Source organism: Mustelus asterias, chromosome 15 (assembly GCF_964213995.1).
Source record: "Mustelus asterias chromosome 15, sMusAst1.hap1.1, whole genome shotgun sequence".
NCBI classification, from domain to species: domain Eukaryota; kingdom Metazoa; phylum Chordata; class Chondrichthyes; order Carcharhiniformes; family Triakidae; genus Mustelus; species Mustelus asterias.
Genome location: NC_135815.1, coordinates 77,093,176 through 77,111,154, shown reverse-complemented (window position 1 = coordinate 77,111,154; position 17,979 = coordinate 77,093,176). Strand labels below are relative to the sequence as shown.

General features: G+C 48.0%; 1 protein-coding gene across 1 annotated transcript in view; it reads right to left on the bottom strand.

Annotated features, from left to right (window-relative positions):
• Positions 1-17,979, bottom strand: part of LOC144504739 (ribosome-binding protein 1-like) — a 123,058-nt gene that overhangs the window by 58,448 nt on the left and 46,631 nt on the right. Inside the window, exons 3-5 of the mRNA XM_078230482.1 lie at positions 7,046-7,203; positions 4,387-4,509; positions 3,017-3,169 (exon numbers count right to left, since the gene is read on the bottom strand). Coding sequence (XP_078086608.1) covers positions 3,017-3,169; positions 4,387-4,509; positions 7,046-7,203 — 434 coding nt within the window. The remainder of the gene's footprint in view (positions 1-3,016; positions 3,170-4,386; positions 4,510-7,045; positions 7,204-17,979) is intronic.

The following is a 17,979-nucleotide window of genomic DNA, read 5'->3' as shown; positions in this document are numbered from 1 at the left end:
TACATAGACAAGTATAAGCTGTTGCTTTTTATTGCTATCGTTCTTGACCTTTCACTGAGGGCTGACTGAGCAGTTGCATCTTACCCTTTAGAACAAAAAGTCTGGCCATAGGTTTGCCTCGCCTCGTAAGAGTTGTCCCTCAAGGTCGACTGAGCACAGAGTACCAGTGGTAGTCACGAAGGAGGAGGTGATAGCTTTACCTGTGGCCCAACTGAAAGGGATTGTGAGGGAGGCAAGAACCCATGGTGTGGGAGGAGGGGAGAATAAAGGGATCAACAAATAGGGGCAACAATGGAAGAAGGGGGGGAAGAAATTAATGAGACTATTAGTTTGGGGAGGGGTGGGTTGGGCTTAACTAAGACATCTATTATTTTCTCACTCTATTTGTTACTCAATGCCACACGCAAACCCCAGCCCAAGGGACGGAACAGACATCCCCTGCCCATTCCCTTCTTTGCTGCCCTCCAAAAACATGACCGGAGTTGGCCCAAGGGGACTTTCCATTAAATTATCGCTACCCAGGTCAATCACCATTTACCACAGCATTCCAATTTCAACACTGCAACTCAGGAGGGTCTTGGAGGGTGTGCCATACAGATTCATCAGAATGATTCCACAGCTAAAAGGGTTAAATTAAGAGGACAGGCTACACAGATTAGCCCTGTGTTCCCTCAAGTATGGATGATTAAGAGGTTAACTAACTGAAATGTTTAAGATGATGAAAGGATTTGATGGGGCAGAATGAAACTAATTCCTCTGGTGGTGGAGTTCAGAACAACGGGCCTTAAAATTAGAGCTAGGCCGATTAGTTTTTCGAAGTTTATTTATTAGTGTCACAAGTAGGCTCACATTAACACTGCAGTGAAGTTACTGTGAAAATCCCCTAGTCGCCACACTCCGGCACCTGTTCGGGTACATTGAAGGAGAATTTTAGCATGGCCAATGCACCTAACCAGCACGTCTTTCGGACTGTAGGAGGAAACAGAGCACCCGGAGGGAACCCACACAGACAGGGGGAGAGCTCAGATTCTGCACAGACGGTGACCCAAGCCGAGAATCGAACCCAGGTCCCTCGTGCTGTGAGGCAGCAGTGCTAACCACTGTGCTGCTGTATGGCGTGAGATCAGGAAGCACTTCCTCACAGGTTGTACAAGTCTGGAACTCTCTTCCCAAAAAGCAATTAAGAGTAAGTCAATTAACATTGCAAAATTGAGATTGGTAGTTTTTTGTCAGGTGAGGGTATCAAGAGTTTTTATTATTATTTATTTTTTAATGAGATGTCAGCATTCCTGGCAAGGTCAGTGTTTGTTGCCAATCCCTCACTGCTCTTGAGTGTGAGGTGGTCCAGTCACTGCTTCAGCTGCTGCAGTTCATGTGGTGCAGGGAAACTCTGTGCTGTTATGGGATTTTGACCCAGCCACAGTTAAGGAAAGGCGATATATTTCCAAATCAGGATGGTGGTTTGGAGGGGAACTTGTGGTGCTCCCCTATGTACCTGCTGCCCTTGCTCTCCTAGCTGCTAGAGATCGTGACTTTGGAAGGTGCTGGTGAAGGAGACTTGGCAAGTTGCTTTTGGTAAATGCAGTAAGGATACAGGCCATCCCTAATCTAACTGAATGGAGGAACAGGCTGGAGGGGCAGAAGAGGCCATGTTCCTGTTTCCTCTCCCAAGATAAGCCTGTTCTCCACAGGCCTCACACTCCAACACATCATCACACTCTGTGGCCAAGAGTGAAATAACACAGAGAGAATAAAACATACAGCATCTCCCTTTCGATATCCTGAGAACATGCAAGAGTATGACACCTAGCGCCGGGTTGTAATAGTTTGACATATTTACTTTATTGACGGGATTACAAGCAGTCTCACTGTGCTGAAAGACTCAAGTAGGTCCAGTCTTGGGGGTCTCAGTGAGGAGGGTGAGGAGCTGCAGTCAAGAGGCCCCTTGGAGAGTTAAATGGAGGGCTGACCTGAGCTGGCGGGGGATGGGATAATGGTAGTCACCTCTGGTGGGCTACTGAGATTTGCAAAGAAGGATCCTTCCCTCCAATCTCAGGCCTGACACCAGCCCTCTCAGCTGTCAGTGCCAGGCCTCCTACGTGGCATGGTCCTTCACCCATTAAATGTCCACTTAAGGGCCTCAATCGGCTCAACAGTTGGCAGGCCATCCAATGCCCCATAGAATTTTGGACAAGTTGAGGACATGCAGGTAGGCCACCTGCTGGAATTTACATGCCCGCCCCATCTTCAAACCCATTATTGGAGGAGTGTAAAGCCCAATCCCACAGTTCACACACTGATGTTCGCTGAGAGGCCTCAACATCCGTATTTTGACAGATTAGACCAAATATTTTGCTCAAGGTGGGCTACTGAGATTTTGCTCAAGCTTTGAAGTTCCTCCCACGCATGCCTCACGTACCCTTACATTAACATTTCAACTGGAAGTTCTCACTCGCAGCAGGACGAACAGTTCAGTGTGAACCCGCACTAAACCCATCTTCAGGATTTTAATGCTCCCTTTTGTAATTCACAATCACTTCCACATTTCCCCATTCACTTACCCTTGCTAGGGGAGCCTCCATCATAAATCCAATGGAAGCCCATGGCTCCAAGGGCCCGGCTACCAGTACGAGGCCTGGGAGAATTTTAGGGCGGCCTTTTGAAAGGGACATTGGTCACTTTCAGCTCCAGCCCTGTATTCTTCCTCAATGTGAGGACCCAACAGCGAGAGATAACAAAATAGCAACCAGTGAAAGTGGCCATTGACACTCTTTGCCTTGTTGGCATTGCTTCCTCTGGTGGAAATTTGGCAAAACCCAGTCTCCTGGAACGGCTCCTCCAACAGCACAACCTTCAAACTCAGGGTGCCTTTCAGTCAAGTAAGTGTGATGGAATATGTGGGAGATGGGGAGGGGAATTTTGCCTTAACCGGGGGTGTACAGTTACAGGATGGTGATGTGCTACCTGGGGTGTGTTCGAGCATTAACTGGTTCAGGGGGTAGTATGTAACAGTGACCTTGGTCTGCAGCTGCTGCGTCTCAGCCATGTGGTCCTGGTAACTGGCCTGCATGCGGCTCTGCATGGCATTTAACTCCTCCTCCCGCACCGTCAGCTGCTCCTTTAGTTTAGTCTCATTGGCAGAGGCTTTGGCTTTTTCGGCTGCAAGTTCCTGAAAGACAGAAGAACTATTTAAAAATATATGTATTAAAGTTAAGAAAGATAGACATGTTTTACCCTCAGCTCTTGTTCCCTTTCTCTGAATTTGTACCCCCAGCTCAGGCCCACCTTCCTGTCCGAGATGGAAGTAAAAGATTTAAAAGCTTTCATTGTGTTGAACATCACGACCACTAAACAAAAGAATAATTTTCTGCCAATTTGTTGGCGAGAGTGCGAGGACACAACCAATGATGATGGGGGCGATCTTACCAGCTCGTCATACTGGTCGATCTGGGGAGCAATCGAGGGTTGGGGATGCAACGTCTGGCGGAGTGGGGGAGTGACAATCTACTCTTGTACACAGTACACTGGGAGATCAAGGCGCATGCACAATAGCGCCCTCTAGCAGTCTGCAGCCAACTTCCCGGCGTGAGTAGACTGTCCACCCCACCCTGCTGGCGAGAATCACACTTTGCCTCTTTTTTTAGTCTAAGCGCCATAAGATAGCAGCTGGGAGCGCAAGATTCTCTCCCATTTTCACACTCATTCGCCACTTAAGACTTTTTTTGGTAAGATCGTCCACAATAGAATAGTAAACAACGCCATAACACTCTTCTAAGGAAATTGTTGTCAATCTGTCTCAGAATAAGGTCAGAACTCAGGCAGTGATATAGACAGATAACAAGGAGAAATAAAAGTGGGAGAGGGAAAGAGAGAAAGGGGGAGATGGAGAGAGAGAGAGAGAAAGAGGGGGAGAGGAAAAGCTGAGTTAAGTTGGGGGAAAGAAAATGTCACAATGGACGGAGTGAGGCAGCAAAGAAATGAAGAACAGAATTAAAAGGCAAGGAAGATAAACAGAGGTGAAAGTAGGAAAGAAAGAAAAGTGAAAGATTGAGTGAGAGAAAAGTAATAGAATAACAGAATTAACAGGATGGAAATGAACGTAAAAGGAGAAAAGCAAGTGATAGATGTCTGTGAAGTTCTGAAAACACTTGCTTACTTGAAGGGAACAAATAGTTTCTTTCATATCTTTATGATGGAAAATGTTTAAAATTAAAAACAAAGTTTAAAATGAAATCGATTAGTCTGATTGGTTCAGAATAAACAGTGCTATGTGGAGCAAACAGTCTTTTGTGAGATTTGAAGAGAGGACTATTCTGACTATCCAGATATAGGAATGGCTTAAATGCATCTGTAACGAATCCTTCAGGAATTCATACCACACCACACCTTATTGACTTCCCGAAGTTTACTTTTGGCTGCGCTGGAGTCCTCTTGTTCTGCCACAAGCTGCTTCTCCTTCTCATCCAGTTGGCGTTTCAGGGCTGTCATTGGGTCTCCTTTCTGAGTAGCCTTTAAACCACAAAATAGAATCAAAATGAATGAGTGAGATGAGTAATACAAACAGACAGTGCATTATGCTCTGGAATGTTGGTATTTATTGCATGAGGAATGGAATATAAAAGGAGGGATGTTTGACTGCAGCTGTACAAGGCAGGGCCTTGGTGAGACCACATCTGGGGTTGTGTGTGCAGTTTTAGTCTCCTTATTTAAAAAATAATTACTTTGGAAGCAGTTCAGAGAAGGTTCACTCCACTCATTCCTGCAATTATCTTATTAAGAAAGGTTGAACATGTTTGCCTTTACCCGTTGGAGTTTAGAAGAATGAGGGGTGATCGTACCGAAACATATAAGATCCTGAGGCGACTTGATGGGGTAGACACCGGGAGGATGTTTCCTCATATGGGGGAGACTAGAACGAGAGGACTTAGTTTAAAGATAAGAGGTCTCCCTTTTAAGATGGAGATTAGGAGAATTCTTGTTCTCCCAAAGGACCATTAGGGTATAGAATTCTGTTCCCCAATTAGTGGAGGTAGATACTTTAAATTTACTCAAGACTGAGTTAGACAGATTTTTGTTAGGCAAGGGAGTCAAGGGTTATGGGGGATGGTGGTGGGTGGGGGGAGTCTAAGGGCTGAATGGCCTACTCTTTCTCCTATGTTTCAATCCTGCCCTATTTATCCCAACCATTTATATAGAAGTCGTCTACAACTCCGGGGCATTCCTGAAGCACTTTGACATTTTTTGGAATTCATTAATTTTGAAGAGGAATCATCACTTTAAAGTAGGAAATGCAGCAGCCAATTTGCACACAGTGAGGTCCCACAAACAGAAACACAATAATAACCAGATAACCTGGCTTAGCGATGTTGCTCGAGGGTAAATATTGACCAAGATTCCCGGGAGAACTCCTCTGCTCTTCAAAATAGTTCCCTGGCATCTTTCACACCCACGCGAGAGGGTGAAGGGGCCCTGGTTTAATGTCGCATCTCCAACAATGCAGCTCTCCCTTAGTACAGACTACAATATCCAACGACGTCCCCTTCAGGGCACCAGGGTGTCTTTCACAGTGTCAGCTTCCCGCCAGTACCAGCAGAAACAAACAGGGTGGAGGTTCCACTGTCTGACTCTTGGGTCTCTGGGAAACGCTGGTGCAAAGCTCAAGGGATTTTCCTCAGTGGTGAGTTACACAGTCAACAGAGTGTCGATGCAGTTTGATTTACATTGCAATCTGAGGCACAATGTTTACATAGTGTTGCCAGGGCAACGGATTCTCAAAACACTGCAATTTTCACCCACAGGGAATTGAAAATTGTTAATACTGCTTGCAGCAAACTCTCCCTCTCCCCAAACCTGTCACTCTGTAACAGCAGTAAACTGGGATCACAGGAGTCATCTGGCCCTCTTAAGTGATGAGATGAGAGATAAGGCTGTAACCCCACTGTGCAATATTAGGAATGGGCTTGATAGCAAAATACATCTAAGTTGCTCTAACATTTAAATCCATTAAATAAAACTCTTACTCATTCTTACTTACTTATCACAGTGGAGAAGGAGGCCATTCGGCCCATTGAGCCTCCATCGACAACAATCCCACCCAGGTCCTATCCCCATAACCTCATGTATTTACCCTGCTAATCCTCCAACACTAAGGGGCAATTTAGCATGGCCAATCCACCTAAGCCACACATCTTTGGACTGTGGGAGGAAACTGGAGCACTCAGAGGAAACACACGCAGACACAGGGAAAACATGCAAACTCCACACAGACAGTCACCCGAGGCTGGAATTGAACCTGGGTCCCTGGCACTGTGAGGCCAGTAAGAAGTTTAACAACACCAGGTTAAAGTCCAACAGGTTTATTTGGTAGCAAAAGCCACACAAGCTTTCGGAGCTCTTAGCCCCTTCTTCAGGTGAGTGGGAATTCTGTTCACAAACAGAGCTTATAAAGACACAGACTCTATTTACATGAATAATGGTTGGAATGCGAATACTTACAACTAATCAAGTCTTTAAGAAACGAAACAATGTGAGTGGAGAGAGCATCAAGACAGGCTAAAAAGATGTGTATTGTCTCCAGACAAGACAGCCAGTGAAACTCTGCAGGTCCACGCAACTGTGGGAGTTACTGTGAGGCAGCAGTGCTAACCACTGTGCCACCGTGTCGCCTGTCAATGGAACAAAGGAATTGAGTGCCATCGCAACTTACCGTAACGTAGTATTGATCTCCCTTCTCTGTCACGAAATAGCTGGCAATAGTGGTGGAAAGCCCAATGATTCCCTAGCGGGTAAAGGGGAACCAGGGGTGGCCATTTCTCCTTGTAGGGGCAGACAAAGTTGGCATCTCCAAGTCACTGTTGCATGTCTCCTAGTAGTTAGCCATGGGGAATGTGAAAATTCAATAGTTCAAAAGAACTGTAAAGCACTTTGGGACATCCTGAGGTCGTGAAAGACCACTTGATCTTACTGACTCGCCACTGTCGCAAGAGAAAGAAGCCATGTCAACAAGTCAATGCAATGTTTGGCACTAACTGAATATGGAGCTTACCGTGTGCCAGGTGTCCTGCACAATGCCAGCCTTATCCATCAGGATCTCAATGAGTCGCTGGGCCTCCCCCTCGCTGAAGTCCATGCTGCTCACTGTGGAAAGCAGGGTCTTGTATGGAATGTAGAGAGGGCCATCCAAGAAGTCAGCAGGAACATTTACTGGGAAAGTGGGACAACAATCCATTGTTAGAGCACTGAGTGCAGTGGGATTCTTGGTCAGTTTCTTACCAACAGTTACACATTTCAGCATCAACATTCGAAGCAACAGCCGTATTTACAAATGAGTTACAAAATGATGGACGTTACGACTACACGTAATCAGGGACACCAAAGGCAAAAATTTATGCTGTCCTCTTAGCTTGATCAGTTTGTGATAGGAGCCCCGATTGGTCATGAGTTTACACTGTGAGTAAGATCAACTGGACAGATTCCGGGATGTCCTAGGTCCTCTGCCGATCAGAGTTGGGATCGGGTGGGATAAAATCAGGCAACACTGGTTCAGTGACTCCTCTGGAGATGAACACTGAGGAGCGGCATGGTGGTATAGTGGTTAGCACTGCTGCCTCACAGCGCCAGGAATCCGGGTTCAATTCCCAGTTTGGGTCACGGAGTTTGCACGTTCTTCCCGTGTCTGCGTAGGTTTCCTCCAGGTGTTCCGGTTTCCTCCCACAGTTTGAAAGATGTGCTGGTTAGATGCATTGGCCATACTAAATTCTCCCTCAGTGTACCCAAACAGGCGTCGGGAGTGTGGCGACTAGAGGATTTTCACAGTAACTTCATTGCAGTGTTCACGCAAGCCTACTTGTGACACTAATAAATAAACTTAAACATTGCGTGGGCATCCATTGAAGTCAGCATCATTCCATTACATTGGATCACAGCCATTCTCTGCCCTCAATGATAGCCACTGAGTTGAGAGAAGAAGACTTGCATTTCATATAGAACCTTACACTCCTTCAGGACATCGCAAAGCACTTCACATCAACAAATTACTTCTCAAGCTGTAGTCACTACTGTTGGGAAACATGGAACCAATTAGCACACAGGAAGACAAATCTATAAACTTTTCCTTTCATATTTGTTTTTGCCCTGTTAATTCAGTTGTTTGATTACTTTTCTATCTTACTCATTCTTTCACTTTAATTTCTTTCCTACTTCCACTTCCGTTTACCTCCCTCGTCTTTGAGTCCTGTTTTTCTTCTTTCCTTTGCTAGTTGAGGGATAATGTTGGCCAGGGCGCTGGAGAATTGCATGCTCTTTTACAAAAACTGTCGCGAGATCTTTTACATCTACTGCAAGAGACTTAAAACATCTCATCAGCAAGACGGCACTTCTGACAGTGTAGGCTGCCGTTAGCGCTGCACAGAAACGTAGGGCTTGAACCCTCATCCTTCTGTGTTAGAGGTCAGCAGGGTCTGTACAAACTCCTCAAGGATGCAATCAACAGAGGGTCGAGACCTTGAAGGAAGAAGCATTTTGACTTTAAGATGTTTAGATTTCATGTCTAGCTGTTCTACCTTCAGGTAAAATTCAGGATACCTATTGCACTACTGCAAGTGCCACATTTAAAGTATTTACTGTAAATGATTGAGAGGCAAAAGTATGGCTGCACGAGGGTTACCCCTTGGGCCAGAACAAAGGTTAACAGAGCTAACTGGTGATTTTGCCCCTGTGTTTGCTGTGAGTGCGAACGGCAACACGGTTGAAATCTTGTGAGAAATAGAAAAAGAGATTCTCATGGAGAGATTGCGTTTTCCGATTTTCCGCACCCCTCGCCTGTGACGCAATGAGATTCCCACCTCTCAATTTAATAAATTGCAATGAATTTGAATATAATTAAAGGGCTTCCTCACCATATATTCCTCTCTCACTGAATACTCATACCTCGCCAATGGGACATCACGTCAGCGAGGTTTACAACAGGTATTTAAAATCTTGAAGTAGTCGAGAGAAGCTTCCCGAGGGCGCAAAGATAAACATAGCACCGGGCGGAGAGGGACAGGCCCGGCCAGTGTGGCACTGCCAGGGACTGTGCCAGGACAGGCCTTCTGGGAGGCCCCATTGGGAGGGGTTCCTCTTATGTGTGTGTGTGTGTGTGTGGGGGGGGGGGGTGCTAAAGTAACACCTCAGAGGCTGGTGACCCCTCACCAGATTCCCTTTGTCTACAAACTCGATTCCACTCCTAAGAGTGCTTCAGGCCCCACTTATCCTTGGGGCGTGGGGGCGCGTGGTTGTCCCTGGCATTTCCAGGCTCTCGAGCTGGGAACTAAAAGTCTTCCCTAGATTTCACCCAGGGACTGAAAACATTTCCTTGCCAAACTGGTCTAAATTTAAGGCAGGAAACAGAATTCGGGAGCTGAGCCTGCATCCTAAAGGGTAGTCAGAAGGGTAGGTTTTAAGGAGCTTAACCAACACCATTTGGCAATGCTTTTATACGTAGCAACATGTGGTAAACATCCAGCACAAGATGGATGTGGCATTGGGACCAAATGCTATTCTATTCCATATAAATGTGCAGTACAACTACAATTCCTGAAGCAGGCTAACGGACCAGTCCCAGACCGAAGTACCCACTTTACAAAATACACAGCAGCTTTGATATCTGACATATTTTATCTGCTAGCTGCGGCTCAGTTGGTAGCAGATGTGTGGGATCTTGCTGTGCGGAAATGGGATGCCACATTTCCTCCATTCAAACAGCAATTACACAGAACACTTAGTTGGCTATTAAGCATTTTGGGACGTCCCGAGGTCTTTTTAAATCGCTCCCTATCACACTGTGGGTACACCACTGCCTAAAGGGTGCTGAGAGCAGATTCAATGCTAACTTTCCAAAGGGGCTTGGATGTAAATTTGAAAAGCAAAATAAAAACGGCAGGGCTCTGGGGAACAGCTGGGGGGGATTAATTGAACAGCTCTTCCAAGGAGCCTGTACATGGCGCAATGAGTCTGATCACCTCTTTCCAACGTGTAATACCCGTGCTAAGCAGAATCCCCAGATTGCACACCCCTGATCCGACTGCTATGAACAAGTCGGAACAGTTCGGATCGTTTTTGTTCGTTTTATCCCCAGAAGATCCATTCTGCTTTTCCTGTCCAGATTAAGCAGCTTGTTTATTTGGTACCCCTGTCCTGCACAGCTGTCAGCCAGATGTTTGGCCTTACAAACCAGTCCCCTTATAAACCCAAGACAGCCACGATGCCAGGAGCAGAAAGAATGGAAACGCATGGCGGGTGGCGAATTTATTGATGTGCCAACACTCGCAGGGTAAAAAACACCCTCCATTACGTATAAGGGAACAAGGCCCAAACCAAATTAAAACATAAACCAGTCCCTCCCACAGAATGGATGATGAGGGCTCTGCCCCAATTCTGACTACACGCTGGAGGACAGATTTAAAACTCAGCCCAGGTGAAGAATTTCATTGAATATATTAAACCGGGAATATCTGAACGCATTCCCACAAAGTCAGAGAATTGTGGGGAGATGCAGTGTGAAGGGTTAATGTGAACTGTCTCATTTACATACTCATCATCCTGAGGAAGTGATGTAAGATCATGTGACTATTAAGATCAGGTTCACTCTGGTAGCCCTCTGCCCAGAATGAAGTCTCATTCTAGATGTAGTATTCTTTATTAATGTTCTGAATAAAGTTTTATTATATCCAATCTCGGAAGACTCCAACAGTAGTCATTAACAGCATGTCAAACACAAGAACGTTTGAAACCCAGCATTTCACATCCTCAGTGGTTCACTGGTCTGTTTATTAGTAAATACTGATTCAAATCAAGCCAAATTAAACCCCTCAGCACTGCCCCGACTTGCTTCACCCTCAGTGTCTACCTCAGCCATCCCCTCTCAATGCTGCCCCCGCCAGAGTTATCCCTTCAGTGCTGCCCCAACCAGAGTTATCCCCCCCTCAATGCTGCCCCCGCCAGAGTTATCCCTTCAGTGCTGCCCCAACCTGAGTTACCCCCCCTCAATGTTGCCCCAACCAGAGTTATTTCCCCCTTGCTCTGACTGAGTTCTGTAATCCCAGCTAATGCCTAATGAGGCAGACCTAATTCTCATGAAGAATCCCCACCTTTGGTACAGAGCACCGAATCACTCCCATTAGCAATAGGACTTGAATACAAGGCAGGAGGATTGGGAACAATGGACATGAAGGGGAGGGAGAAGCTGGCGGCAATGTTGTGATGAGGGAGGGCGGCACTGGGAAGAAAGCCTGAGGTTAAGGGCTGCTTTTGGGTTGTCAGCTTTTGGAATCAGCCAAACATTTTCTTGCCAGTTTTTCAGGTCAGATGGGTCACATTTTATGAGGAAACACTTTAATTCAGCAGAATATGATAAGTGTTCAGGTAATCTGTCACAGTGTCAGCCATGACTCAGTTAGTAACAATCTTGCCCCTGAGTCACAAGGTTCCTGGCTGAAGACCTTGGGGCTTCCACCAGCCAATGCCAGCAGATGACAGATGACTCCTCAGCCCTCACTGATTGCACACACTGATTCCCTGGACCCCTTGCATGTAGTGTGAACTTGATGGCGGCATGGTGGCACAGTGGTTAGCACTGCTGCCTCACAGCGCCAGGGACCAGGGTTCAATTCCCACCTCAGGTGACTGTCTATATGGAGTTTGCACGTTCTCCCCGTGTCTGTGTGGATTTCCTCTGGGTGCTCCAGTTTCTTCCCACACTCCAAAGATGTGCGGGTTAGGTGGATTGGCCATGCTAAATTGCCCCTTGGTGTCAGGGTGATTACGTGCGTTTATGGGGACAGGGCCTGGGTGGGATTGTTGTTGGTGCAGGCTCAATGGGCTGAATGGCCTCCTTTTGCACTGTAGCGATTTTATGGTTCTTCCCACTAACAGCTGCAGACTGTTTCCATGGGTTCGCACTGTGTCCTCCTGCGGACAAATCCCCCCCCACACCGTTCCGCCAACCAGGTAGCTAAATTGGACTGATATCAAGCAGCATTCCAGAAAATGTAAACTCAATGAGATCCTGCTGCTGAGATCAGCCAGGCCTCCAGAAACCGAACTGTCCAGATCTGCCATCCACTGTCAGGCCCATTCCCAACCACTATCACCTACCCACCCACCCACCACAATGCCAACGGGTCACAGCTGCTTCACAGGGAGGTTTACCTCGTACCAGAATGAAGGGCTTCAGTGGTGAAGAGAAGTTGTAAAACGTAGGACAGCTCTGTTCAAGACACAACTTCCTCCTACTTTTAATCATCATTTATTTGCTCAGTTTACCCTGTGAAAGATAACGCTCGGAATGTAATTAAGATCATGCGCCTTTAGAGGGAGGTTGTCTATCTTTGGATTCTAGATTCATAGCCAGACTGTTAAAAAAAAATCAGCTAGTTATTAATTACATTGATGGTAGTGTTAACAAAAAAATATGACCTAACTTGGGATTGATGCTTAGACCACCCACACACACACCCACACACACGAGTGTTGCAAAAATGATGTAAAAGGGATTCAAATGGATATTGACAGGAAGTTCTCTGTTTACAGAGAGTCATGGAGAACATGCATGGTCAATAGTCCTCAGAACTATGTATTTGGAAAAAACAATAAGTAACTATGTAAAGTCCCCGTCAGTGCTGACATGGTCTGTTCCTGATCATATCAGTATGCTGTCACACACAGCAAACTGGTCAAACAATCTCACAGCCACAACATGCAGACTTCTCCTCCATTCTGCCCTGCTCCAGCCACTTTAAATCACCAGAGCTCCTGCTTTTTTAACTCCTTTCTGAACCACTTTGTACACCATCTTATCTCTTCCTTTGGGAGCCTCTTAAAAATGATCAAATTTTACAGAACAGTCAGCCCATCATGCCTGTGTTGACTCTGTGAATCATAGAATCCCCACAGTGCAGAAGGAGGCCGTTCGGCCCATCGAGCCTGCACTGACCACAATCCCACCCAGGCCCTATTCCCGTAACCCCGCATATTCACCCTGCTAATCCCCCTGACACTAAGGGTCAATTTACCATGGCCAATCAACCTAACCCGCACATCTTTGGACTGTGGGAGGAAACCAGAGCATCCAGAGGAAACCCACGCAGACACAGGGAGAACATGCAAACTCCGCACAGACAGTGACCCGAGGCCAGAATTGAACCCGTGTCCCTGGCGCTGTGAGGCAGCAGTGCGAACCACTGTGTCACCGTGCCGCCCATGGAGCTATCCAATTCATCTCATTCGCCCCTGCTCTTTACCCACCATATTCATCATTTTTTCTCTTTCAGACAGTGAATTTGAGATCACAACAACCCCCTGCAATGCAGCAAATTCTCCTCAGAGCCATAGAGCAGTACAGCACGGAAATAGGCCCTTCGGCCCAACCGGTCCATGCCAACCATGGTGCCCTCCCAGCTAGTCCCAATTGCTCACGTGTGGCCCATATCCCTCTAATCCTTTCACATCCATGTATTTATCCAAATGCCTTTTAAATGTTGCTATTGAACCTGTCTCAACCACTTTCTCTGGCAGCTCATTCCATGTACGCATCACCCTCCGTTTGAAGAAGTTGCCCCTCAGGTCCCTTTTAAATCTTTCCCCTCTCACCTCCTCTTTCCACATCTCTCCCCAATTCATCTGCCAATGTTAATAAATCCCTGCCCCCTGGTTACTCCCCACCTCTGTCGCTTTACTGCTGCTTTTGGTCCCTTTCTCTGTACCCCGATTATCATCCTTTTCTCCTTTTATAAAGACAGGAGTGCACATCAGTTGCTTCCAACTTACTTGATAAAGAGTTGAGGGATCTGGAGGCTCAGAGGAGGGAGATAGGGGACATGAAACACTGTATTCATGGCTCCAGGTTTTCCTGTCATCCTGCAGCGAACGTGGCGATCCATTCAAATCCCTGCTGACTTCAGCGGGACTGATGATCCCACCAGTGGGAGGGTCTGGAAAATCCCACCCTTTGTTTTTCTGACTGTTACCTAAGCTGTCCCCGGAATGGCCAACAATGTCTGGGTGTTTCTTCAGTGGGTGAAGACAAAGGTTTCTGGTGGTTAGTGACACAAGCCCACATCCCATGAGGCTGCAGCCTTGACACCACAAAATTAAACAATCACTGTTTCAAACTATTTATTTTCCAAATTCCCTTCATAAAATAAAAACCACCAGTTTCTAGCGGACATACACTGTGAAGGAAAAATGCCAGCTTTCTGTATCCAATATCATGTTCTTTATTTTAACAAAAACTAACTACTGGCACTTCTACTTCTTTTGAACATATAGCAATGAAGCAACAAGTTAAATCATCTCACAAATATCCCAGCAATTGTCCAACACATTACTTGGAAAAATTGTCAAATTGAACTTTTAATCTCCCTGAGAAATAAGTCTCCCAAGCTCTTTTCCAAAAGAGACAGTTTTCTTTGTTGCACAGTTTTAGAAAGAATCCATAGAATCCCTACAGTGCAGAAGGAGGCCATTTTGCCCATCGAGTATGCACCAACTCTCTGAAAGAGCATCTTACCCAGGCCCACCTCTCCAACCTATCCCAGTAACCTCACACATTTATCATGGCTGATCCCCCTAACCTACACATCTTTGGACACTAAGGGGCAATTTATCATGGCCTATCTACCTAACTAGCACATCTTTGGACTGAGGGGGGAAATCGGAGCACCCGGAGGAAATACACGCAGACACGGGGAGAACGTGCAAACTCCACACAGACAGTGACCCGAGGCCAGAATTGAACCCACGTCCCTGGCGCTGTGAGGCAGCAGTGCTAACCACTGTGCCACCCAGAAAAGAACGGCCAGATTCATCAAAGATATCCAATTACAGCTACAATAATCAGCACCTAGATTTATAAAGTGCTTTTCCTGAATTTTCCCAAACATATCCCTGCTGACTCCAACATTCTTTTTGGTAAACCAACTGAACTAAAGTAAACTGATTAAGGGACGAATCAAGAAGGGCAGCCCTCAAAAAGGGGCAAGGGGGGGTGGGGGCGGACCGCCTGAAACAAAAACAAGGTGGAAAGGAAACTTAAAACATTAAAATCGAAGTGTGGTTAAGGGGGTCGCTAATCCACCCCAGCACCTGCGGTGACCAATGAGCACGGAAGGCCTCGATGATGCCTTTGGACACCGCATGCTCCCTCTTCAGCGACACTGACTTCAAATGTAGCCGTGGTAGAGGGGCACACAGTTGGGTCGGACAACCCCCTTAGTCGCCCGCTGCCTGGACCTGTTTCTAGTGTGTTTGGCTAGGCCCAGGAGCAGGTTCACAAGGCCTTCCCCACCGACCTGCTGTCATTTTATGTTCCAAAGAGTGTTGATTGGCTGTAGGCGGATTTTCCATCCGTCACGGCAAGTCCCACATTGAAGAGTTACCGGCCAATCTGATTGGCTGGCAGCTCTCCGGGCCCATCAGGCACAGCGTTCCAGTGGTCGGAAGAGACACTGCAGCAAAATGCCAGGGATCAAGTGTTGGGACAGGGAGACCAGGTAGTGGTTGGGGTCCTAGCGAGAGGAGGGTGGGGTGGGACAGCTGGGAAGATCGAGAGGCGGGGGGAAATAGCTGGGATCCCGGGGAATAAGCAGGTGGAGAGGGAGGTCTGGAGGTGTATGGGCCGTCACCGGAGGGCGTCTACCACCAGAAGTGGGCTTCTGATGGAGGCACCCACCCCTATTTTCCCACCTGGGATATAGGTTTTTAAATGTTCCGCTCCCGATCTGCCTAGCAATTAAGGCTGGGTGGGAAGAGGTTATTAAGTGGCCAGCTAAGGGCCTCAATTGGGGCAAAGGCAGTCTCCCCACCCAGTTATATCATACATACAGTACAAAAGGAGGCCTTTCAACCCATTGAGGTTGCACCGTCAACAATCCCAACCAGGCCCACATATATTTACCCTGCTAATCCCCCAACACTAAGGGTCAAGTTATCATGGCCAATCAACCTAACCCGCACATCTTTCGGACTGTGGGAGGAGACCGGAGCACCCGAAGGAAACCCACGCAGACACGGGGAGAACATGCAGACTCCACACAGACAGTGACCAAGGCCGGAATTGACCCAGGTACCTGGCGCTGTGAGGCAGCAGTGCTAACCCACTGTGCAGCCCCGGCGCTGTGAGGCAGCAGTGCTAACCCACTGTGCAGCCCCAGCGCTGTGAGGCAGCAGTGCTAACCCACTGTGCAGCCCCAGCGCTGTGAGGCAGCAGTGCTAACCCACTGTGTGGCCCTGGCGCTGTGAGGCAGCAGTGCTAACCCACTGTGCAGCCCCGGCGCTGTGAGACAGCAGTGCTAACCCACTGTGTGGCCCTGGCGCTGTGAGACAGCAGTGCTAACCCACTGTGTGGCCCCAGCGCTGTGAGGCAGCAGTGCTAACCCACTGTGTGGCCCCAGCGCTGTGAGGCAGCAGTGCTAACCCACTGTGCAGCCCTGGCGCTGTGAGGCAGCAGTGCTAACCCACTGTGCAGCCCCAGCGCTGTGAGGCAGCAGTGCTAACCCACTGTGTGGCCCCAGCGCTGTGAGGCAGCAGTGCTAACCCACTGTGCAGCCCTGGCGCTGTGAGGCAGCAGTGCTAACCCACTGTGCAGCCCCAGCGCTGTGAGGCAGCAGTGCTAACCCACTGTGCAGCCCTGGCGCTGTGAGGCAGCAGTGCTAACCCACTGTGCAGCCCTGGCGCTGTGAGGCAGCAGTGCTAACCCACTGTGCAGCCCCAGCGCTGTGAGGCAGCAGTGCTAACCCACTGTGCAGCCCTGGCGCTGTGAGGCAGCAGTGCTAACCCACTGTGCAGCCCCGGCGCTGTGAGGCAGCAGTGCTAACCCACTGTGCAGCCCTGGCGCTGTGAGGCAGCAGTGCTAACCCACTGTGTGGCTCTGGCACTGTGAGGCAGCAGTGCTAACCCACTGTGTGGCTCTGGCACTGTGAGGCAGCAGTGCTAACCCACTGTGTGGCTCTGGCACTGTGAGACAGCAGTGCTAACCCACTGTGTGGCTCTGGCACTGTGAGACAGCAGTGCTAACCCACTGTGTGGCTCTGGCGCTGTGAGGCAGCAGTGCTAACCCACTGTGTGGCCCTGGCACTGTGAGGCAGCAGTGCTAACCCACTGTGTGGCTCTGGCACTGTGAGGCAGCAGTGCTAACCCACTGTGCCACCGTTATGTCTAGTTCAAGGAAAATATAGCTCATCTGAGACTGGATGCTGATTAAGCGGCCTGACAGCTCAGAGGCAGTGGAGAGATGGAGAGGTGGAGCTGGGAGTCACCAGCGTGCATGTGGAAGCTGGGTCCGTGCCTGGGGCTGACTAAAGTTATTGTACCAGAAGCTTGTACTGTACTGCAGCTCATTCTCTGCCACTGTTTGGCAGGCAAAGCAGGCTGATCAGCTGCCATTACAATGGATATTGGGAGGTCCTCCAGCAGCCTGTGACCGCTCCAACTGATACCAAAATAGCTCCACTGTGTGTCGGGGAGCAAACAAAACTCTGCATTATAGAAACTCAGGGTGGCTCCCAATAGCAAGTTCTCCCAGCTGACTTTCAACATCCTTTTTGTTTTTAATCAATCTTTCTTCTTTTCATCTCTCTCTCATTTCCAATATCATTATGTATTAACCCTTTCCCTTCCCTTCCTCATCTCAATACATTTTGTCTTACGGGGAGCCTAAAGTTAACCTTCTGGCCTTTCCGCTTGCTGAGAAAAACAGGGAAATATTTTGGGGGGAATTTTCCCGTCTGGCCCACTGCAGGAATCGTAGCGGGCGGGACATGGGGCATGCAAAAGTTTGTTGACCTCAGGCGGGATTTTCCGGTTTTGGGCGTGCGCAGTCGGGAAATCCCCCCGATTGAGTGTGAAGGCAATTGGTGAGCAAATTGTAGCAAAATAAATTCCACCGTGCATTACATTTAGCATTTGGACAAAGTCACAGAGGGTGCCTCCGTGAGGAATCTA